This window comes from Anomaloglossus baeobatrachus, chromosome 3 (genome assembly GCF_048569485.1).
Source record: "Anomaloglossus baeobatrachus isolate aAnoBae1 chromosome 3, aAnoBae1.hap1, whole genome shotgun sequence".
Classification (NCBI taxonomy): domain Eukaryota; kingdom Metazoa; phylum Chordata; class Amphibia; order Anura; family Aromobatidae; genus Anomaloglossus; species Anomaloglossus baeobatrachus.
Window position 1 is genome coordinate 575,112,148 of NC_134355.1, and position 23,953 is coordinate 575,136,100.

A 23,953-nucleotide genomic window follows, 5' to 3' on the forward strand; every position below is an offset into this window, starting at 1 on the left:
ACTCAGCTGACTGCAGACCTCTAACTGACAACACAACTAGAAGTAGCCGTGGGACGTGCATACGATGACCTGGTCGTCTCGATACAGCCGGAGAGCTAATTGTTCCTAAAGAGAGAAAAACAAGGAATGCTAATCTTCCTCAGAGCAGTTCCCCAAAGATTATAGGTAGCCCCCAAAACATGTAAAGTCGGTGAGACAAGATGAAACACAGTACACAGGTAGAGAACAGATTCAGCAAAGATGCCCAAACTATCTATATAGGAAAGGACAGAAAAGAGCACTGTCTGCAGCTGCGCAAAACCCTAACAAAAAACCAACAAACCTGATATGAAAAAACTGAGACCACACGATCTCTCCCCCACTATATAAGCACTCTGGTGTTACTGGGATCCAACTGGGATCCAAGCAAAACACTAATATAGAGGAAGGACTGAAATTAATACTAAGCATGACAAAACAAAAATACATTGCAGAATATGGAGCTGGGTACACAGACATTCCCAGCAGGGAATAATCCAACTCCACCCAGAACTCCACACAAACAGAAACCAGGAAACAAGCCTTAATACCACAGAACTAAAAACGACAAGAAAGTGGAAACAAACCAGAAAATGGTACAAAGACAAAACTTATCTGCAAGGAGTTCAGGTGGAAACAGAAGATAGGGCAGGCTCCAGAATGTCCACAGCACCACAGGAGACAACATTGATTACCGGCCCAGACCGAGAGAACACTACTCAGTTATATAGGGCCAGTCTGAGCAGCCTGATTTCCAAACATCATCAGCTGTCTGGCGTCTGTTAAGCAGACTAAGGGGCACTTTGCACACTACGACATCACAGGTGCGATGTCGATGGGGTCAAATTGAAAGTGACGCACATCTGGCGTCGCAGGCGATATCGTAGTGTGTAAATCCTTTATGATACGATTAACAAGCGCAAAAGCGTCATAATTGTATCATTGGTGTAGCCTTGGTCATTTCCATGAATTGGGAAATACCGATATTATGATGTTGTTCCTCGTTCCTGCGGCAGCACACATCGCTGTGTATGAAGCCGCAGGAGCGAGGAACATCTCCTACCTGCGTCCTGCGGTTCACGCCGGCTATGCGGAATGAAGGAGGTGGGCGGGATGTTTATGTCCCGCTCATCTCTGCCCCTCCGCTTCTATTGGCCGCCTGCCGTGTGACGTCGCTATGACGCCGCACGACCCGCCCCCTTAATAAGGAGGCGGTTCGCCGGCCAGAGCGACGTTGCAGGGCAGGTGACTGCATGTGAAGCTGGCCGTAGCGATAATGTTCGCTACAGCAGCTATCACCATGATATCGCAGCTGCGACGGGGGCGGGGACTGTCACGCACGGCATCGTAGCATCGGCTTGCGATGTCATAGTGTGCAAAGTGCCCCTTACTCTACTACCAGCACTGGCCACAAGAGGGAGCCCCAAACCGGAATCCAGTCCAAATGTGTTCACAACACGAGTGGATTGCATGCTGTGCCATCAAAGCCTGAAGCGAGGCATAAATATTCTGAACCTAAGCACCACGTGCAATACAAAGCATGTGAACTCTAATCATGAGCTGCAGTGGAATACACATTTGCAAGACCAGGAAAAATCAGAGGTGACTCCTGCTCCCTCTCCTGCTGCAGTCTAGGTCTCTTCCTCCTGCTCACGATTAACAGAGCCACCTGCCTCCCTTCAAAGAGAGGATGTGACAGCACCACCACCAACAGTCTCACCGATCATCTCCACATCATCCCATGGAAGTGTTCAGACCTTCATCCCCCAAAGGAAAGAAAAAGGAAATACCCCTACTACCCACCCACGAGTTGTGGCTCTAAACAGCAGCATTTCAAAAGGCCTAGCCTTTAACCCCCTTAACGACCCATGACGTACTAGATACGTCATGGATCGTGTGCCGGTAAGCCCCGCCCCCTGCCGCCGGCAGGCGGCGGCGATCGGCGCACATATCAGCTGTTATCAACAGCTGATATGTGTGCCTGCTAGCCGCGGGTGGAATCGCTTCCACCCGCGGCCATTAACCCCTTACATTTCGCTGCCAAAGGCGCCGCCATGACATTGACTTACCCCGCCCCCACCGGAAGTCACGTGACATGATCACGTGACTTTCGGCGGTTGCCATGGTAGCACAGGGTCATGTGATGACGCCTGTAGCTAACATGAGTCACTTCCTCTCAATGCCGGAATACAGCCGGCATTGAAAGTGAAGCAGCAAATCTGCAGTTCTCAGCTCTGTAGCTGAGATCTGCAGATAGTGCAAAGCGATCGGATTGCTGATCGCAATAGCCCCCTAGGGGGACTAGTAAAATAAAAAAAAAAGTAAAAAAAAAAGTTTTAAAAAATTAAAAAAAATAAAAAAACCTAAAAGTTCAAATCACCCCCCTTTCACCCCATTGAAAATTAAAGGGTTAAAAAAATAAAAAATACACACATATTTGGTATCGCCACGTTCAGAAATGCCCGATCTATCAAAATATAAAATCAATGAATCTGATCAGTAAACGGCGTAGTGGCAAAAAAATTCCAAACGCCAAAATTACGTTTTTTGGTTGCCGCAAATTTTGCGCAAAATGCAATAACAGGCGATCAAAACGTAGCATCTGCGCAAAAATGGTACCGTTAAGAACGTCAGGTCGAGACGCAAAAAATAAGCCATCACTGAGCCTCAGATCCTGAAAAATGAGAACGCTACGGGTTTTGGAAAATGGCGCAAAACGTGCGCCACGTTTTTTGGACAAGCTTGTGAATTTTTTTTAACCCCTTAGATACAAGTAAACCTATACATGTTTGGTGTCTACAAACTCGCACCGACCTGAGGCATCATACCCACACATCAGTTTTACCATATAGTGAACACGGTGAATAAAATATCCCAAAAACTATTGTACAATCCCACTTTTTTTGCAATTTTTCCGCACTTGGAATTTTTTTGCCGTTTTCCAGTACACTATATGGTAAAACTTATGATTTCATTTAAAAGTACAACTCGTCCCGCAAAAAACAAGCCCTCATATGGCAAGATTGATGGAAAAATAAAAAAGTTACGCCTCTCGGAAGAAGGGGAGCAAAAAACAAAAACGCAAAAACGGAAAGTGCCCGGGGGCTGAAGGGGTTAAAATGCTGCCATTTCGGCTGGTGGAGATGGACAGTTTTAAAAAACTTATATCGGTGCTGTAACACTGTACAAAAGGCTGGTAAGAAGTAGTACAGCATATCCCCCACTAGGTGGTAGCAGAGTTGTGAAGGAGAGTCAAAGAAACACTATAACAGAAAGGAGGCTGAAGTACAGCAGAGTAGCTTCAGCAAGCAGTTCACAGGCGAACCACCAAGGGACAATAGAGTAGTCAAGCAGTCAGGGTCTAGCCGGGAAGTCAAGTCACTGCAGAGGGAGGATCAAGATCATGTCAGAAAACAGAACAGAGGTCGGATGCTGGGAGATTAGGTATACAGAGGGAAACACAAAGGGAACAGGGTACAGAAGACAAGACCAGAGGGTGAGGAGACACAAACACGGGAAGGAGGATGAATCAGGAAGGGTAAACAAATGACAGGAGAGGGAAGTCAGGGACTGGAACAGACGAACAAACGGGGGAGGGTACAGGTCAGGGCATGGTAGCAAAGAGTCAGATCAAACAGGAATTCTCACCAGAGCCAGTCACAGGCTGCAGAGCAAAACTATAACCAGCACTGGAATGCTGGTGCAGCGCCCAGATATAGTGTTTCCTGAAACCGGAACGAGGCTGATGGGAGTTAACCCATGACATGTCCAGGTCGGGTCTGGGAAACTCTGGAGTGGGGAATACCGGTCCTGGATCATGACAGGTGGCTGTCCCACAGTTTGTTGTTTCCAGCCACCACTTCTTTTCCAGGTAGGCAATCCCTTCCCAGCACACACATGTTGCAGACCAAATCAGGTTTGCACTGCACAACACCATCAGTGGCAAGGCACACATAACCACCAATACATGGACCAGTAAGCATGGGCAAAGATGTTTTATCTCTCAAACTGCTCACTGAATAAATGTAGTGGCAGCTGGCCCACTGTCAGAGGGTGTGAAAATATAAAAGGGGACCAGGCTTCTTCAGGCTAGGGGTGACTAGCTGTCCCTGATCCCAGAGATACCTCTGATGGTGAAGATGTCTGGGATGCCTTCCTTGCCCTGCTCCTGGATAGCCCTGATCTTATACCCCATCTCCCAAATCCCAGGGGAGGGCTGGAACAGGAGTGGTCGAACCAGATATGGACAAATAGGGAATTCAAAACTCTATCACACAGCTAACACATACAGAGATATAAGACAATACATGATAAGGAGGAAATAAAGAGCAGGGAGGAAATAATCCGACGATGTGAGAGTTTCCATAGCACACCAAGCACGATGCCTGAGCCTACCTGTGTATCTCAGCAGTATCCGAGAAAGTATAGTGGGGAGTGTCAGATTCTGTAGTCTGAACAGTCTCTCTATACCTCTCAATATAGGCAGTGGCTCAATGATAGAGCTGCTGCCTAGGGACAAAAAATCTCCCAAGCTGATGTGTTCTAGCCCTGTCTTGGGAAATCAGAGCAGATGAGAATTTAATTTATGCACTGCTTTTCTTGAGTTAATTTATTCACTGCCTGAGGGGAGGAGCAGGGACCAGAACTGTGAACAGTGGGACTGCGGGAGGGAGCCCTCAAATGCAGGATGGTTGGGAGGTATGCATTCAATGTGTAAGGCCTTGGATAATAACAGAAACCTGAACCTGTCACTAGCCCCACCAAGAGGCGACCGTGACATTAATGCTATCAGGCAGTACTGAATTTAATATGCATTAGAGAACGCAGTCACACAGCTGCAGAGTTGGGGACTACTATCCAGGCCACGTTTGATCAATAGCTGCCTCAACTAAACCTGCAGCTAGGGAAGGCAGTGTATGATGACAGTACACTACGCCGGGGTGACAGCACACATGTGCATTGCAAGGCTCACGTCCAGGGCCGGCGTCAGCACCCGGCAAACCCGGGCAAATGCCGGGGCCCTGGAGAGCCGGGGGGGCCCACTCGGCCTCGTCAGTTCTCCTGTCCCTTGGCCGGGGCCCACTCGCCTTTACAGTTCTGCGGTCCCCGGCCGAGTTCCGGGGACCGCAGTCCTCGGCAGCAATCTGCGGCGCCGTCACTTTAAGGCGCGCAGACATCCTCGTTTGAATTTCACCTGTGGGCGGAGCTACCGCCTTCTCAGTCCCACAGATGAAGGAGGCGAGCTTCTGTCCGGCGCTGTGTGGGCCCCCTCTCCACCGTGACCTAATCGGGTAAGTGCCCTCCCCGCCTCCCCATTATAGGCCCCGGTGAGCTGCTTCTACCCCCTGGATATATGCCCTGGCCCCTGCCAATGCCCCCACCCGCCGATTCCGCGGGTGTGGGCCCCGCCGAGCCGCGGGTGCTGCCAGTGCCGCGGGTGCTGTACCCGCCGAGCCGCGGGTGTGGGCCCTGCCGAGCCGCGGGTGCTGCCAGTGCCGCGGGTGCTGTACCCGCCGAGCCGCGGGTGTGGGCCCTGCCGAGCCGCGGGTGCTGCCAGTGCCGCGGGTGCTGTACCCGCCGAGCCGCGGGTGTGGGCCCCGCCGAGCCGCGGGTGTGGGCCCTGCCGAGCCGCGGGTGCTGCCAGTGCCGCGGGTGCTGGCCCCGCCGAGCCGCGGGTGTGGGCCCTGCCGAGCCGCGGGTGCTGCCAGTGCCGCGGGTGCTGTACCCGCCGAGCCGCGGGTGTGGGCCCCACAGAGCAGCAGAGTTGTGTGCATTTGTCTGAATGTAGCAGAGTTGTATGTGTTTGTCTGAATGTAGCAGAGTTGTATGTGTTTGTCTGAATGTAGCAGAGTTGTATGTGTTTGTCTGAATGTAGCAGAGTTGTATGTGTTTGTCTGAATGTAGCAGAGTTGTATGTGTTTGTCTGAATGTAGCAGAGTTGTATGTGTTTGTCTGTATGTAGCAGAGTTGTATGTGTTTGTCTGAATGTAGCAGAGTTGTATGTGTTTGTCTGAATGTAGCAGAGTTGTATGTGTTTGTCTGAATGTAGCAGAGTTGTGTGTGTTTGTCTGTATGTAGCAGAGTTGTGTGTGTTTGTCTGTATGTAGCAGAGTTGTGTGTGTTTGTCTGTATGTAGCAGAGTTGTATGTGTTTGTCTGAATGTAGCAGAGTTGTATGTGTTTGTATGTAGCAGAGTTGTGTGTGTTTGTCTGTATGTAGCAGAGTTGTATGTGTTTGTCTGAATGTAGCAGAGTTGTATGTGTTTGTATGTAGCAGAGTTGTGTGTGTTTGTCTGTATGTAGCAGAGTTGTATGTGTTTGTCTGAATGTAGCAGAGTTGTATGTGTTTGTATGTAGCAGAGTTGTGTGTGTTTGTCTGTATGTAGCAGAGTTGTATGTGTTTGTATGTAGCAGAGTTGTGTGTGTTTGTCTGTATGTAGCAGAGTTGTATGTGTTTGTCTGTATGTAGCAGAGTTGTATGTGTTTGTATGTAGCAGAGTTGTATGTGTTTGTCTGTATGTAGCAGAGTTGTATGTGTTTGTCTGTATGTAGCAGAGTTGTGTGTGTTTGTCTGTATGTAGCAGAGTTGTATGTGTTTGTATGTAGCAGAGTTGTATGTGTTTGTATGTAGCAGAGTTGTATGTGTTTGTCTGTATGTAGCAGAGTTGTATGTGTTTGTCTGTATGTAGCAAAGTTGTGTTTGTCTGAATATAGCAGAGTTGTGTGCATTTGTCTGAATGTAGCAGAGTTGTATGTGTTTGTATGTAGCAGAGTTGTATGTGTTTGTATGTAGCAGAGTTGTATGTGTTTGTCTGTATGTAGCAGAGTTGTGTGTGTTTGTCTGTATGTAGCAGAGTTGTGTGTGTGTGTGTCTGTCTGTATGCAGCAGACTTGTGTGTGTGTGTGTGTGTCTGTAAGTGTATATGACTGTATATATTTGTCTGTTTATATGTATTTTTGTGAGTTTGTCTTTAAATATGTATATGTTCGTATCGGTGTCTGTGTGTGGATGGGGCCCACTGGGACTCTTCCGCCCGGGGCCCACAAAAACCTGGAGCCGGCCCTGCTCACGTCCTCAACCTGACCAGTTTTTTAGCCTATAAGCTGCGGCCACCACCAGTGGGCTCTTATATACAGCATTCTAAAGGCCCCGTCACACACAGAGATAAATCTTTGGCAGATCTGTGGTTGCAGTGAAATCATGGACATATTGTTCCATTTGTACACAGCCATAAACCTAACACTGATTGTCCACAATTTCACTGCAACCACAGATCTGCCCCAGATTTATTTCTGTATGTGACAGGGCCTTAACATGCTGTATATAAGAGCCCAGGCCGCTGTGTAGAGCATAAAAAACACTTTATAATACTCACCTAAACCGGTCACTGCGTTGGATGTGGGTCAAATGGACATTTTCGTTCTCTGGTGCCGGCGCCACCTCTTTCAGCCATCTTTGTCACCGCCTCTGTCATCCTTCTGAAGAAGCGGTGCATGACATGTCCGACGTCAAACACACTCGCCGGCATTCAGGTCCTGAGCAGGCGCACTTTGATCAAAGTATTGTAGTGCGCATGTTGGGGACTGGCGAGTGTGTATGACGTAGATGCGTCATGCACACAGGCTTCAGAAAGAGGACGAAGATGGCCGAAAGAGGAGGCGCTGCCACCGGAGGACGAAGACGCCCATTTGGGCCACATCCACCGCAGCGACCACTTTAGGTGAGTATTATAAAGTGTTTTTTATTTTCTACACAGCAGTCTGGGCTCTTATGTATGTGACGCCCTGGACTAGCCAGGTAGTCACAGGTAGGCCCTTGCATAACATCCGTCCCCCTAATAAGGTAACAGCAGCCAACCACACAAAACCTTGTCACCTCCCTCAGAGCTTGATGGTCACACCAGGGGGCAGAGCCAGTTGGTTGGCCACGCCCACCAAGGAGTCCAAAGGGCCTGAGGCAGGAGAAGCAGTCAGTCAGTTGAGTTTTAGAGTTCAAGTTCAAGTGGAGTAGAGTGCGGCAGACCTGTGCCCAGGTCTGCAGCGGAAACTGACAGGTGCCGGGGTCGTAGCGCTGGTACCTTGGCTAGGAGGCAGGTGGTGGCCTGGCCTGCAGGAGCCAGGAAGACGGCCAGGTGGAACCGTAAGGGACTGGGACTGGGTAGTGGCCAGCCGGTACCGAACCGGGAAACCGACTGGAAACCGGAGCACAAGGGGGGTACTCAGACCCAGAACAAGGCACAGAAGCCACTGGACCACATCAAATTTACTGATTGAGGTCTGGACTTTAGGTCCATTCCCATCCCAAGACCCGAAAGAAGGCAACAGCCCGGCGAGGGGGGATAGAAAGCCACCGCACAGGCAAAGAGATACCACGGGCCAGTGCCTGCGGGCAAACGGACTCCACCGGTACATACACAGCCGGGAAGCGGACTCCCACTGCTAAGGCACAGGCAGTCTACACAAACATAAATAGGTGCAGGAGAAAGGCCAAGACCACCAACCCGGGTGGGGGACAAGATGCAGCCGGCTGCGGGCACCAACCACCATCAACTTTGTTCCTCAGAGACTTGAGTGTGTCAGTAAACTTGGGTACAACAGTACCATCCGGCCGCGCACCGCCCTGCACCGCCCAACTACCACTATCCCCAAACGGGTCCCGGGGCCACCATCCCAGCTCACAGAGGGGTTAACGTCTTGCTGCACTACCATCTCCCCCGGGTGCCCCGTAACTGCAGCGGTGGTGTCTACATCTTCACCACGTCCAATGGGTGGCGTCACGAACTCAAACACGGCTCCGGCCGTACACCTACCTAACCACCCCCATCGAGATCGCCAGCATCCCCTTGCAGAGCAACGTGACCCCCGAGTCCGGAGGCGCTCGAGCCACCCACCAAACGAGCCCGGACCCGAGCGGCTCAGCTGCAGCCGAGCGCAGGGCGGTACATATACAGCATGTTAGAATACTGTATATAAGAGCCCACTGGTGGTGGCCACAGCTTATAGAGCAAAAAACTGGTGCCAGGTTCCCGTTTAAATTGGAAATACCATCCCACATCCTGCGTTTTGCATGGACCATACCTCCCTGATGTGCAAACACACAAAGGGGAAATGGGGGGAGGGGCAATTGATGCCACTCTCCTGCTGTTTGCCTGAAATGTTTATTTTTCTTAACTCTCCAAGATGGGTCTCCAAGTTGTGTCTTGTCTGTACTGCCAGAGATGCGGGAGTAAGAGGCCTAATTCTGTCACTCATTCACCTCTTGATTTTTAAAATGGAAATGGCATGTTACATCATGTGTGTTGCATGGACCATACCTCCTTGCTGTGCAGAGACACTATGGGGAACGGGGGGCAATTGATACCACCATCCAGCTTTCTGCCTAAAATGTTTTTAAGTCTCAAGACTCCAAGATGGGTTTCCAAGGTGTGTCTTGTATGTACTGGCAGGGCTGTGGGAGCACCAGCCCTATACCTGTCTCTCATCAACCTCAATATTTTTTATGCAAATCGCCTAGGAAGCTAATTCCTCTGCCAAAACAGTGGTTGTGCACTGTAAAATGTATTTTTGCTGTTTTGGAAACTTTGTGACCCCCCCTAAAGGTGTTTTCTCTGCCTTAGGTTTGGCCTCCCATTGAATCCAATGGGGTTTCACAAACAGTTCGGCGAATGTAGCATCATGGAAAGTAGAGTGATCTTTTTGTCCCAGAAAATCCTTTTTACTTACCTTGTTTTCCAAGGTTGCTGTTATACATGGGTACTAGTTATAATAGATCTGTTCTTGTACAAATAATGGCCAATCCTTAACACAAATTATTTATATACATATATATACAGTCATGGCCAAAAGTTTTGAGAATGCTACAAATATTAATTTTTACAAAGTCTACTGCTTAAATTTTTCTAATGGCAATTTGCATATACTCCAGAATGTCATAAAGAGTGATCAGCTTAACAGCAATTACATGCAAAGTCGATATTGGCTAAGAAAATGAACTTCAACCCCCAAAACACATTTCAACATCATTGCATTCCTGCCTTAAAAGGAGCAGCTAACATTGTTTTAGTGATTGTTCCATTAACACAGGTGTGGGTGTTGATGAGGACAGGGTTGGCGATCAATCAGTCATGATTAAGTAAGAATGACACCACTGGACACTTTAAAAGGAGGCTGGTGCTTGGTATCATTGTTTCTCTTCAGTTAACCATGGTTATCTCTAAAGAAACACGTGCAGCCATCATTGCTCTGCACAAAAATGGCCTAACAGGGAAGAGTATCTCAGCTACAAAGATTGCACCTCAGTCAACAATTTATCGCATCATCAGGAACTTCAAGGAAAGAGCTTCCATTGTTGCCAATAAGGCTCCAGGGCGCCCAAGAAGGACCAGCAAACGCCAGGACCGTATCTTAAAACTGTTTCAGCTGCGGGATCGGACTACCAGCAGTGCCGAGCTAGCTCAGCAATGGCAGCAGGCTGGTGTGAGTGCTTCTGCACGCACTGTGAGTCGGAGACTGCTTGAGCAAGGTCTGGTTTCAAGGAGGGCAGCAAAGAAGCCACTTCTCTCCAGAAAAAACATCAGGGACTGACTAATATTCTGCAAAAGGTACAGGGAGTGGACTGCTGAGGACTGGGGTAAAGTCATTTTCTCAGATGAATCCCCTTTTCGATTGTTTGGGACATCTGGAAAACAGCTTATTAGGAGAAGAAGAGTTGAGCGCTACCACCAGTCTTGTCTCATGCCAACTGTTAAGCATCCTGAAACGATTCATGTGTGGGGTTGCTTCTCAGCCAAGGGAATCGGCTCACTCAGTCTTGCCTAAAAACACTGCCATGAATAAAGAATGGTACCAGAATCTCCTCCAAGAGCAACTTCTCCCAACTGTCCAAGAGCAGTTTGGCACCCAACAATGCCTTTTCCAGCATGATGGAGCACCTTGGCATAGAGCAAAGGTGATCACTAAATGGCTCATGGAACAAAACATAGAGATTTTGGGTCCATGGCCTGGAAACTCCCCAGATCTTAATCCCATTGAGAACTTGTGAGCAATCATCAAGAGACGGGTGGACAAACAAAAACCAACAAATTCTGGCAAAATGCAAGCATTGCTTATGCAAGAATGGACAGCTATCTGTCAGGATTTGGTCCAGAAGTTGATTGAGAGCATGCCAGGGAGAATTGCAGAGGTCCTGAAGAAGAAGGGTCAACACTGCAAATATTGACTTGCTGCATTAACTCATTCTAACTGTCAATATAACCTTTTGGTACTCATAATATGCTTGCAATTATATTTCTGTATGTGATGTAAACATCAGACAAACACAATTAAAAACCAGAGGGCAACAGATCATGTGAAAATATAATTTTGGTGTCATTCTCAAAACTTTTGGCCATGACTGTAGAGTGTATATATGTACCGCCTCGTGCTCGGCGGCAACCGAGCCGCTCGGATCCAGACTCGCCGGGTGGTGGCTCGAGCGTCTCCGGACCCGGGGGCCCCGTGGTCCACTTCGATCTGAAAGGGGGGACTGGCGCTTTAGGGGATGTAGGTGTATGGCCGGAGCCGTGTTTGAGTTCGTGACGCCACCCACGGGTTGTGGTGAAGGTGGACTCCACCGCTGCGTTTACTGGGCACCTGGGGGAGACGTTGCGCAGCAAGATATTAACCCCTCCGTGGGCAGGGATGATGGCCCCGGGACCCGTTGGGTGTTGTGTGGTTGGGCGGTACAGGGAGGTGCGCGGCCGGAGGGCACTGTTGTACTCACGATTAGTAACACACACAAGTCTATGGTAAACCAAGTCGATGGTGGTCGGAGCCCGCAGCCGGCTGCGTCGGGTCCCCCACCCGGTTGGTGGTCTCTGCCTTTTTCCTGCACCGTGTTGTGTATCTGTGGACTGCCTGCGCTTCAGCAATGGGAGTCCGCTCCCCGGCTTTGTGAATGTCGGGAGAGCCCTTTTGCCCGCAGACGCTGGCCCGTGGGATCTCTCTGCCTGTGCGGTGGCTTTCTATTCCCCTCGTTGGGCTGTTGTCTTCAGTCGGGACTTTGGGTGGGAAAGGACCTATAGTCCAGACCGCAATCAGTTAATTAACTCGGTCCAGTGGCTTCTAGACCTCGTTTCAGGGTCTGAGTACTCCCCTTTGTGCTCCGGTTTCCAAGTCGGTTCCCCGGGTCGGTACCGGCAGGCCACTACCCTGTCCCGATCCACCACGGTTCCACCGAGCCATCTTCCCGGCTCCTGCAGGCTGAGGCCACTGCTTGCCTCATAGCCAAAGGTGCCCGGGCTCCAACCCTGGCACCTGTCAGATTTATGCAGTCCTGGGCACAGGCCTGCTTCTACTCTCCTTCACCTCCTCTAACTCCCTCTTCCCAACTTCATCTGGCGTTTTCCCACCTCAGGCTCTCTGAACTCCTCAGTGGGCATGGCCAACCACCTGGCTCCGCTCCCTGGTGTGAACATCAAGCCCTGAGAGGGGTGAGTAGGGTTTTACTGGTTGGCTGGTGACACCTTATTAGGGGACAGGTGTTGTGCGGGGCGCTATCTGTGACTACCTGGCTAGTCCAGGGCATCACACACATATATAAATATATATATATATATATTTATTTTTTATATATATATATATATATATATATATATATATATATTTAATATATATATATATTAGCTGTAGTACCTGGGTGCTGTCCGGGATAGTAACTGTCTCTCTTCGAGTTTCTGTCTATCTGTCTCTGTGTGTCTGTCTCCGTCTGTCTGTATCAGTCTCTCCGTCTGTCTCTGTATCAGTCTCTCTGTCTGTCTCTGTCTCTGTCACAGTCTCTGTCTGTCTCTGTATCAGTCTCTCTGTCTGCCTCTCTCTATATGTCTCTCTCTCTATCTCTGTGTCTGTCTGTCTCTCTCTATCTCTGTTTCTGTCTGTGTCTGTCCGTCTCTCTCTATCTGTCTGTCAGTCTCTTTCCCCGTCTGTCTCGTTGCTGGTCTGTCTCATTCCAGGTCTGTCTCTTTCCGGGTCTGTCTCATTCCTGGTCTTAATTGTTCCAGGTCTGTCTCGTTCCCCGTCTGTGTCTTTCCCCGTCTGTATCTTTCCCCTTCTGTCTCGTTTCCCGTCTGTCCCATTCCCCGTCTGTCTCGTTCCCCATCTGTCTCGTTATCCATCTGTCTCGTTCCCCATCTGTCCCATTCCCCGTCTGTTTCGTTCCTCGTCTGTCTCGTTCCCTGTTTGTCTCGTTGCCGGTCTGTCTCGTTGCCGGTCTGTCTCGTTCCAGGTCTTTTTCTTTCCTCGTCTGTCTATTTCTCCCTCTGTCTCTTTCCAGGTCTGTCTCTTTCCAGGTCTGTCGCTTTCTCAGTCTGTCTCTTTACCCGTCATTCTCTTTCCCCGTCTGTCTCGTTCCAAGTCTGTCTCGTTCCCCGTCTATCTCTATCTCTTTCCCTGTCTCTTTACTTTTCTCTGTCTCTTTCCTTGTCTCTTTACTTGTCTTTGTCTCTTTACTTGCCTGACTCTTTACTTGTCTCTGTCTCTTTCCCTGTCTAGTTACTTGTCTCTTTCCTTGTCTCTTTTCTTGTCTCTGTCTCTTTCCCCGTCTGTCTCTTTCCCAGTCTGTCTTTTTCCCCATCTGTCTCTGTCTCTTTCCCTGTCTCTTTACTTGCCTCTGTCTCTTTCCCTGTCTCTTTTCTTGTCTCTTTACCTGTCTCTTTCCTGTCTGGCTGTCTCTTTCCCTGTCTGTCTCTGTCTGTCTCTTTTTCTGTCTGTCTGTGTATGTCTGCCTCTGTCTGTCTGTCTGTTTCTGTCTCTCTGTCTGTCTCTTTTCCTGTCTGTCTGTGTATGTCTGCCTCTGTCTGTCTGTCTGTTTCTGTCTCTCACTCTGTCTCCTTCTGTCTCTCTCTATCCAACTCCCCACCGACATCTTATTACCTTACACAAAAGCTTTTTATACTAACAATTTATTTTGTTCCTATAGCAACCAATTACAGCTCCTATTAATAACCTAATAGCTTGCAGTTCCATTGACGTTAATGGAGGTAGATTTTTGGGGAGTAACTGTAAAGTGTAGGGTTAAATTTTCCTGTCCAAACATAATCTATGACATTCCCTGAATCACATGCGGCGTCTGTGCAAAATTTCGTGATTGTAAATTCTTCGGTGCGGATTCCTTTAGCGGCCATACACACACACACACAAAGACATACACTCAGCTTTCTATATATATATATATATATATATATATATATATATATATATATACTAGCTGTACTACCCAGCTTCGCCCGGGTTAATAACTGCTGTTAACAAAATTGTATTAACAAAAATGTATTCTGCACACAAAAACCACAAAACAAATAGATATAAATGTAATTATAATGTCTGTCTCCCCTTCTGTATATATCTCTCTGTCTCTCTGTCTCTTTCCCTGTCTGTCCCTGACTGTCTCTGTCTCTTTCTCCGTCTGTCTCAATCTCTTTCCCTGTCTGTCTATCTATCTCTGTCACTTTCCCTGTCTGTCTCTTTCCCTGTCTGTCTCTTTCCCTCTCTTTCCCTGTCTTTGTCTGTCTCTCACCATGTCTGTCTCTTTCCCTCTCTTTCCCTATCTGTCTGTTTCACTGTGTCTGTCTATATAAGGGCGTGGCTGCGCATTCTTCTGAAGTTCTGGCTGCACTGTGGCTCCCAGCTCCATTCGCTTTAATGGAGGCAGGTTTTTCGGTGAATAACTGTAAAGTGTGGGGTTAAAATTTCCCCTCAAAACATAGCCTATGATGTTCTCGGGGTCCAGAAGTGTGAGTGTGCAAAATGTTGTGGCTGTAGCTGCGACGGTGCAGATGCCAATCCTGGACATACACACACACACACATACATACATACACACATTCAGCTTTATATATTAGATATATATATACAGTCATATGAAAAAGTTTGGGCACCCCTATTAATGTTTACCTTTTTTCTTTATAACAATTTGGGTTTTTGCAACAGCTATTTCAGTTTCATATATCTAATAACTGATGGACTGAGTAATATTTCTGGATTGAGATGAGGTTTATTGTACTAACAGAAAATGTGCAATCCACATTTAAACAAAATTTGACTGGTGCAAAAGTATGGGCACCTCAACATAAAAGTAACATTAATATTTTGTAGATCCTCCTTTTGCAAAAATAACAGCCTCTAGTCGCTTCCTGTAGCTTTTAATGAGTTCCTGGATCCTGGATGAAGGTATATTTGACCATTCCTGTTTACAAAACAATTCCAGTTCAGTTAAGTTTGATGGTCGCCGAGCATGGACAGCACGCTTCAAATCATCCCACAGATTTTCAATGATATTTAGGTCTGGGATGGCCATTCCAGAACATTGTAATTTTTCCTCTGCATGACTGCCTGAGTAGATTTGGAGCGGTGTTTTGGATCATTGTCTTGCTGAAATATCCATCCCCTGCGTAACTTCAACTTCGTCACTGATTCTTGCACATTATTGTCAAGAATCTGCTGATACTGAGTTGAATCCATGCGACCCTCAACTCTAACAAGATTCTCGGTGCCGGTATTGGCCTCACAGCCCCAAAGCATGATGGAACCTCCACCAAATTTTACTGTGGGTAGCAAGTGCTTTTCTTGGAATGCCGTGTTTTTTTGCCTCCATGCATAACGCCTTTTTGTATGACCAAACAACTCAATCTTTGTTTCATCAGTCCATAGGACCTTCTTCCAAAATGTAACTGGCTTATCCAAATGTGCTTTTGCATACATCAGGCGACTCTGTTTGTGGTGTGCTTGCAGAAATGGCTTCTTTTGTATCACTCTCCCATACAGTTTCTCCTTGTGCAACGTGCGCTGTATTGTTGACCGATGCACATTGACAACATCTGCAGTAAGATGATGCTGCAGGTCTTTGGAGGTGGTCTGTGGATTGTCCTTGACTGTTCTCACCATTCTTCTTTTCTGCCTTTCTGATATTTTTCTTGGCCTGCCACTTCTGAACTTAACAAGAACTGTACCTGTGTTCTTCCATTTCCTTACTATGTTCCTCACAGTGGAAACTGACAGTTTAAATCTCTGAGACGATTTTTTTGTATCCTTCCCCTGAACAACTATGTTGAATAATCTTTGTTTTCAGATCATTTGAGAGTTGTTTTGAGGAGCCCATGATGCCACTCTTCATAGCAGATTCAAATAGGAGAACAACTTGCAAGTGGCCACCTTAAATACCTTTTCTCATGATTGGATACACCTGCCTATGAAGTTCAAAGCTGAATGAGGTTACAAAACCAATTTAGTGCTTTAGTAAGTCAGTAAAAAGTAGTTAGGAGTGTTCAAATCAAGAAATTGATAAGGCTGCTCATACTTTTGCACCGGTCAAATTTTGTTTAAATGCGGATTGCACATTTTCTGTTAGTACAATAAACTTCATTTCAATCCAGAAATATTACTCAGTCCATCAGTTATTAGATATATGAAACTGAAATAGCTGTTGCAAAAACCCAAATTGTTATAAAGAAAAAAGGTTAACATTAATAGGGGTGCCCAAACTTTTTCATATGACTATATATATATATATATATATATACATATATATATAGTGGAACCTCGCTTAACGAGTAACCCATTTAACGAGAATTTCGCTTAATAAGCAAAGCTTTCTGTAAATTTGTAACTCGGTTTACGAGAAACCTTTGCTGTATGAGCAAAATACTGGCCGCACACACTTCCCGTTCCGTACATCCACCGCGCTCTGACCCGCTCTTGCAGACCACACAAGCAAACACAAGCATGCACAAAACACACACAAACAAACACGCACGCACACATATACAGTATTATGCTCACGTTACCTTCCGTTCCATCGCCGGCCTCCTGGTTCAAGACCCAGGAGACCGGTGATGGAACGGAAGGTAAGGTGAGCATAATATGTGTACCTTCCGTTCCATCGCCGGCCTCCTGGGTCCTGTAGTTCCCCGCTCCAGTATGTGTATCCGCAAGCATCGCGACGAGGCAGGAACTTTGGCTGTCAGCCACTACTCAAAGGCAGCGCGCTTTACATTTATATAAATATATTTTCTTTTCATGGGACAGCACTGTGAAGATATGACACTTTGATACAATGTCAAGTATTCAGTGTTTATCTTGGATAACAGTGTAAATTTGGTGCCCTCTAAATAAATTAACACCCGTTCTTCCGAGAGCCATAACATTTTTATTTTTCTGTCTATCTTGCCTATGAGGGCTTGTTTTTTGCGGGACAAGTTGTACTTTTAAATGAAACCATGAGTTTTACCATATAGTGAACTGGAAAATGGCAAAAAGTTTCCAAGTGTGGAAAAATTGCAAAACAAGTGCGAATGTACGATGGTTTTGGGGGTATGTTACTCACCGTGTTCACTATATGGTAAAAATGATGTCGGTGTGATGCCTCAGGTTGGTATGAGTTTGTACCTACCAAACATGTATAGGTTTATCTAAGGGGTTAAAAAAAATTCAGGGATTTCCAAAAAGTGGTGCACTTTTTGCACCATTTTCCATGACCCATAGCGTTCTTGTGTATTGGGATATAGGGCTGTACTGCACTGGCAACAAAACAGAGCAGGAGATATCAGCACCACGGACAGCAGGAGCGTGGACATTTGAGTAGATCACTGTGTTTTTCACTAACGTGTGAAAGAGGCCTAAGACAAAGACCAACCCTTTAACAAATCTTGCCACATAGTTGAGGGCATTAGGTGAAACTAAGGTCTTTCCTAGCAGTTAAAGATGCCATCATGAAAATCAAAGCAAACAACAGTTTCTGATATTTTAGAGATCTAGGAACTGAGAAGTGTGGATAACGTTTTTACAGTATTACCAATTCAATGTTTAAAGTAATTAGCCATATTACTGTAATGTAAATGACCACTATTCTTTTTATAATGAGCGTGAAAGCTTACTTTACTCTCACACAGGTATATAACAAATGAGATTCCTTTAACATCAAGTATGTTACCGTTTCGTAATGGAGATAGATTTACCAATGGATTCGAAAGAGGTAACAATTCCAACCAGGAACAAGATATTGCATCTGAACTGTTGGATTATTTGCAAAAAGATCAATTGTCTGAGAGATTAAAAGGACCGACGTGGAAGGAAGTGTTAATGGCTTTAAAGTCTAACTTGAGAAGTGAAACAGTTTTAACTCTGGATTCTACTGTCAGGAGCAAAGAGGACACCGAGTCTTGTCAACCGAAAAACAACATCTTCTTCCTAAAAACTCACAAGACGGCTAGCAGCTCTATTATGAATATTCTGTTTCGCTATGGAGAATTTCACAACTTAACCATTGCCTTCCCTGTGGTGAAGAGTGCTCATTACTTTTTTCCAAATTTTTTCAAAGCCTCATATGTAGATGGATTCTCTGAAAAATCAAAAAAAGAATTTAATATTATGTGTCATCATATGCGCTTCAAGATTACAGAGGTGAGCTATGAATGAATAAATAATAATTTAAACAAGCACTCTCATCAAAGTTTTTAACCTCTTAATATCTTGAATTCATCATATTATATGCCACTGTGAACTAACAATTCTTCATTTTGCATTTCTACCCATTTAATTATCTTTACTCTACTCTGGGTAGAATCAGTAAGCCACTTTTCCCTGCATGCGTCATCCCCATCTTCAACTGCTGACCCAGCTGCTCTCTCCTCCCCTTAGGCTACTTTCACACATCAGTTTTCTGCATTCAGGCACAATCCTTTTTTTTGCTGATCCAAAGGATCCGGCAAAAAAATGTAAAACCGTATCCACCGGATCCGGTTTTTAACGGATCCGTTATGCCGGATGAGTACAAAACCGGATCCGGTGGATACGGTTTGCATCCGTTTTTGCATCCGGTTTGTCCTTTTTTTTGAAGGATCAGCTTTTTTAATTAATTTGGTGCATGCGCAGTTTACAAAAACGGATCCGGTAGCCGCATCCATTTTTTACCGCATTGCACCGGATTCGGCGTCCATAGGCTTTCATTGCAAAACACGCCGTATCGCGCCGGATCCGGCGCGATGCGGTTTTTTTGCCGGACAAAAAAACGTTGCAAGACACGTTGCCTCCGGCCGCCGCTTTGATAAATTTTGCCGCATCCGGAAAAAAACGGATGCAACGCAAAGCCATCAGGTACAATCCGGTTACAATGCAAGTCTATGGGGATAAACCGGATGCGGTACCGGATCCGATTTACCCGTTTTTTTCCGGATTGTACCTGATGGCAAAAACCTGATGTGTGAAAGTAGCCTTACCTGAAACTTTTGCAGTGATGACTCATGCAGGGAAAATAAACTTCTTGTTTCTACATAGAGCTTAGAAGGATTCAGTTAGTCTGTTTTTAATCATGTGTTGTCAAAGACCTAATGGAAAAGAGAAAAATTAAATGGGTAGAAGGGCAGAATGAGCAATTCTTAGTAAACAGTGCTATATAATAAGATGATTATGAAATACAACCAGCGCTAGTATCCCTATACTGCTGTTGCTGCTAGATCAGGGCAGATTCCTCAAATGCTTAAAAATACATGGTGTAACTATGAATAATAGTAATATTGAGACCAATACTGATATTCTATCTGCACAAACAGAAGTACATCTAGGGAGATTTTTAAATTTTATTATATTAATCAGAAAATAACCAACACTTTGAAATAATTCCTTTTTCTGTAGTTACACAGTTAAATCTAAAAATAATACTAGGTCCAAGAAATTAGTAGATTACTACTTATGTATACACTCCTTCTTTACATGCCATAAAATAAATGCATACATAAAAACCATTAGCTCACTGAAGAGAACACTTATTTGTCAGATAAATGTGTCCCAACTAGGTTTGCACCTAACCAATCCTTCACAATTAATTAGTAAAATCTAAAGGTCGCTCCGGCCGGTAGCTAACCGAGAGATATAAAAATAAAATAATAAAAAGAAGTCTGATGATGATACTCTCAGAGAAAAACTCCAAACAATTTCCTAATTTTTAGCTATAGTCAAATAGCAATGTCCTTTTCTTCTTGTCAAATTGTGTTTTACCACAGTCCCATCAGAAAGAATGAATAAAAGGAGAAAATTACGGCACCAGGCGTCTCTTCATTAAAATCTTCAATATTTTATTTGCATGTCAAGAATAAAAAATTAATGTGGGGACGAAGCCCCTAAACACCTGACGCATTTCAAACAAAGTTCATTAATCATGTTCGAAACGCGTTAGCATTTAGGGACTGCGTCCCCACATTCATTTTTTATTCTTGACATGCAAATAAAATATTGAAAATTTTAGTGAAGAGACGCCTGGTGCCGGAATTTTCTCCTTTTTTTCATTGCTGCATATGAGTTGAATCCAGTTACATGTTCCAGGCATCTGTGTTCTGTTAGATTCTGGTTAAGCACCACTTATCCCCTTCCTTGCTCTTGGTCAGTTGTGCCATCAGAAAGAATAAATACAGTGAGCGCTTACCCTGGGCAATATATGGTCCTCTGTACCTTTGTTGCAGCAATCCTGTAATCCCCGGAGGATCGCCACCGATTGCGGTAGTGGCAGGCCTGGGTCATCTCTTTCCTCCAGGCCCATCCTCCAAATCAGCCTCTCTGGAGGCGGCAACGGAAACATGCCCCAACCTATTTACAATCCCACAAGTTCGTGGGTGCCCTGCAAGTTCTCAGGCATGTCCATGAAGAGTTCCTCATGCAACGGTACAAAGGGTCCCTACGGGGACAACTTGCCGGCAACGGCCGGGTCAATCTCGGTGTCAATCAGGTTACTTTTTCGGTTGATTCATTCATTTACTCATTTACACATTCAACATATAACATACCTAAATAGTAGTTTCCCTGTACCTAAGCGGGGGTCGGCCTAGGTTGGGGCGTGTGGACCTTCGGGGCCCACTGTTAGTGGGGACAGGCAGTGGGGCAGAGGAAACAACTGGTTCCTCTTCCCGTCTATCGTGTGGGGCAGGTGGAGACACAGGGGAGCTGGGTACAGGTGCATCCCTGGGCACTGGTTCATTGGCGGCTACTTCCATCTCTTTTTCCTCCACAGGTTGTGGGAACAGTAGCACGGGAAGAATCACTGCGCCGTTCTGCGTAGGCCAATCTGCCGGGAAATCGCCAATCATGGTGTGGATCACCTCTTTTTCTTTCTCCCCAGCCGGTCTGGGGGCCGGAACTTCAGTTGCCACCCTCAACGGTGGTGGGCACCTCTTCAGGTGGTCCCTGGAAACCATGGCCGAAGTCTTCCCCTGGTCATGACTGATCTGGTAGGCCTTCCCGTTCTCCCATTCAGTGGGTTGTATAACATACGGGGTCTTCTCCCATTGGTCATCCAACTTATGGGTTCTTCTCTTTCGCTTCAGTACTACATACCCAGGCTGAAAGGGCCCTGCAGGGGCCTTCCTGTTGAAGCACTTTTCTTGCTGTCCCCGACTCCGGCACAAGTTCTTTTCTACGTATTCTTGGACTTGTCGGTACTGCGCCCTCCGCCGGGCGTCCCAGTCAGCAGTGGAAGGAAGGGCCTCTGGAGCCTCCAGATCCATTTCTAGGTCCACCGGCAACCGGCCTGGTCGGGCTCTCATTAGGTACGCGGGCGTGCACTTGGTGGAGCTGCTAGGAATATTATTGTACATGTCTACCAGATCGGGCAGCTTTTCCGGCCATAAGTTCCGCTCTTCCAATGGCAGGGTCTTAAGGAGGTCCAAGACCGGATGGTTCATCTTTTCACACATGCCGTTAGTGTGGGCATGGTACGGGGTTCCCGGATCTTTTTACAGCCGTATAACTGGCAGAATTCCTGAAACACTTCTGCTTCGAAAGCTGGACCCTGGTCGGTCAGCACCCTCTCCGGGTACCCATGTGGTTGACAAAAGAAGGCCTGGAAGGCTCTGGCTGCAGTACGCCCGGTCAGATCTTTAACTGGGACAACCACCATGAATCTCGAATAGTGGTCTTCAATGGTCAGAGCGTAGGTGTACCCACTTCGGCTAGGGGTGAGCTTCACGTGGTCGAGGGCGACCAGCTCCAGCGGTTGATGGGTAATTATTGGGCATAGGGGGGCCTTCTGGCTAGCTTCGTCCCTTCTTCTCAGCGTGCAGGGACCACACTCCCGGCACCAGGCCTCTACCGACTCCTGCATCCCACTCCAATAGAACCGTTCCCTCAACAGCATCTCCAGCTTCTTCCACCCAAAGTGCCCGGCACCGTCATGGTATGCTTGCAGAACAGTGGGCACGTTAGCCTGGGGAACCACCAGCTGGCGAACCTTCTCATGGGTCTTCGGGTTGATCAATTCCCGATACAGCTTCCCCTGGTGCAGGTACAGCCGGCCTCGTTCTCTCCACAGTCGTTGGGCCTCGGCGGGGGGCGGCAGGGTCTATTCCGGCAGAGCCTTGTTCCACCAGGGTCTTGACAAAGCGGACAGCAGGTGCTTGGTCCTGGGCTTCTTGCCACCCTTGTCTGGGCAGCGGATCTAAGTTCACTTATTGTTGCTGGACATGCAACTTCTCGGCTGGCGGCCGATGGAACGCAGGCAACTCGATTTCTTCGAGGTCATCATCGTCTGGCCCCTCTCCCAACAGGTGGGGCATCCGGGAGAGTGCATCTGCGTTAGCATTTTTTCGGGGCCAGCTCGGTACTTGATGGTGAAGTCATAGTTAGCCAACCTGGCCACCCACCGCTGCTCCAATGCACCCAGCTTAGCTGTATCTAGATGGGTTAGCGGGTTATTGTCCGTATAAGCAGTGAACTTGGCTTCCCCGGTCAAGGCCATCTTCGGCTGACGGAAGGACTCTTCATGCTTTTCTTCTCACGCCAACAGGGTTCCAGGGGACCTGCCACCCTTGGTCTGTCCCACGAGGAGGTCTTGCATGGGGGCAGCCATCTTCGTGTATCCCTTAATGAAGCGGCGATAGTAGCCCACCAGACCCAGGAACTGTCTCACCTCTCTCACCGTGGTCGGCCTCGGCCAGTCCTGAATGGCAGTGATCTTTTCGGGGTCTGGGGCAACGCCTTCCGCGCCCACCACATGTCCGAGGTACTGCACCCTGGGCTTCAATAGATGGCACTTGGAGGGCTTCAATTTCATCCCGTACTTGGCAAGGGACGCGAACACCTCAGCTAGGTGCTCCAGGTGGGCTTCATACGTCTGTGAGTATACAATTACATCGTCCAGGTACAGCAAGACGGTCTCAAAATTCAGATGTCCCAGACAGCATTCCATCAGCCGTTGGAAGGTTCTAGGGGCGTTGCACAGCCCGAACGGCATGCTGTTGAATTCACAGAGTCCCATGGGTGTAGCGAAGGCAGTCTTCTCGCGGTCCTTGGGCGCCACGGCCACCTGCCAGTACCCACTGGCGAGGTCCAGGGTGGAGAAGTAGTTAGCGGTTCTCAGTGCGGCCAGTGACTCTTCAATACAGGGCAGAGGATAGGCATCTTTATGCGTTATCTGGTTAATCTTCCGGTAATCCACACACATCCTCATGGTGCCATCCTTTTTCTTTACCAGCACCAGCGGGGCGGGCCAGGGACTGCAGCTATCCCGAAGAACCCCCGCCTCCTTCATGTTCCTCAACATGTCTTTGGCGCATTGGTAGTGTGCGGGTGGGATAGGTCTGTATCTCTCTTTAATGGGGGGATGCTCGCCGGTGGGGATGTGGTGTTGGACCCCTTTAATCCGCCCAAAATCTAGTGAATGTTTGCTGAAAACCTGCTCGTACGCCTGTACCACCCGGTATACCCCTTCTTTGTGATGTGTGGGGGTAACATCAGTGCCTACATGTAACTCTTGACATCACTCATCCAACCGCTCAGGGGATGTGTGGTGACTGGAAGAAGGCGGTGAGATTGGGGGAACAGCCTCCTGGATGGTGTGGGGGGTCTAGGGTAAGCAGCTTGGCAAGGGTAGCGTACCGGGGAAGCCTGACCTCCTCCTCCCCACAGTTTAACACCCTTAC

The 23,953-nt window shown here is 47.4% G+C and overlaps 1 protein-coding gene across 1 annotated transcript in view; it reads left to right on the forward strand.

Moving 5' to 3' along the window:
- Window positions 1-23,953, forward strand: part of LOC142296875 (galactose-3-O-sulfotransferase 2-like) — a 99,662-nt gene that overhangs the window by 37,636 nt on the left and 38,073 nt on the right. Inside the window, exon 3 of the mRNA XM_075340959.1 lies at window positions 17,939-18,449. Coding sequence (XP_075197074.1) covers window positions 17,939-18,449 — 511 coding nt within the window. The remainder of the gene's footprint in view (window positions 1-17,938; window positions 18,450-23,953) is intronic.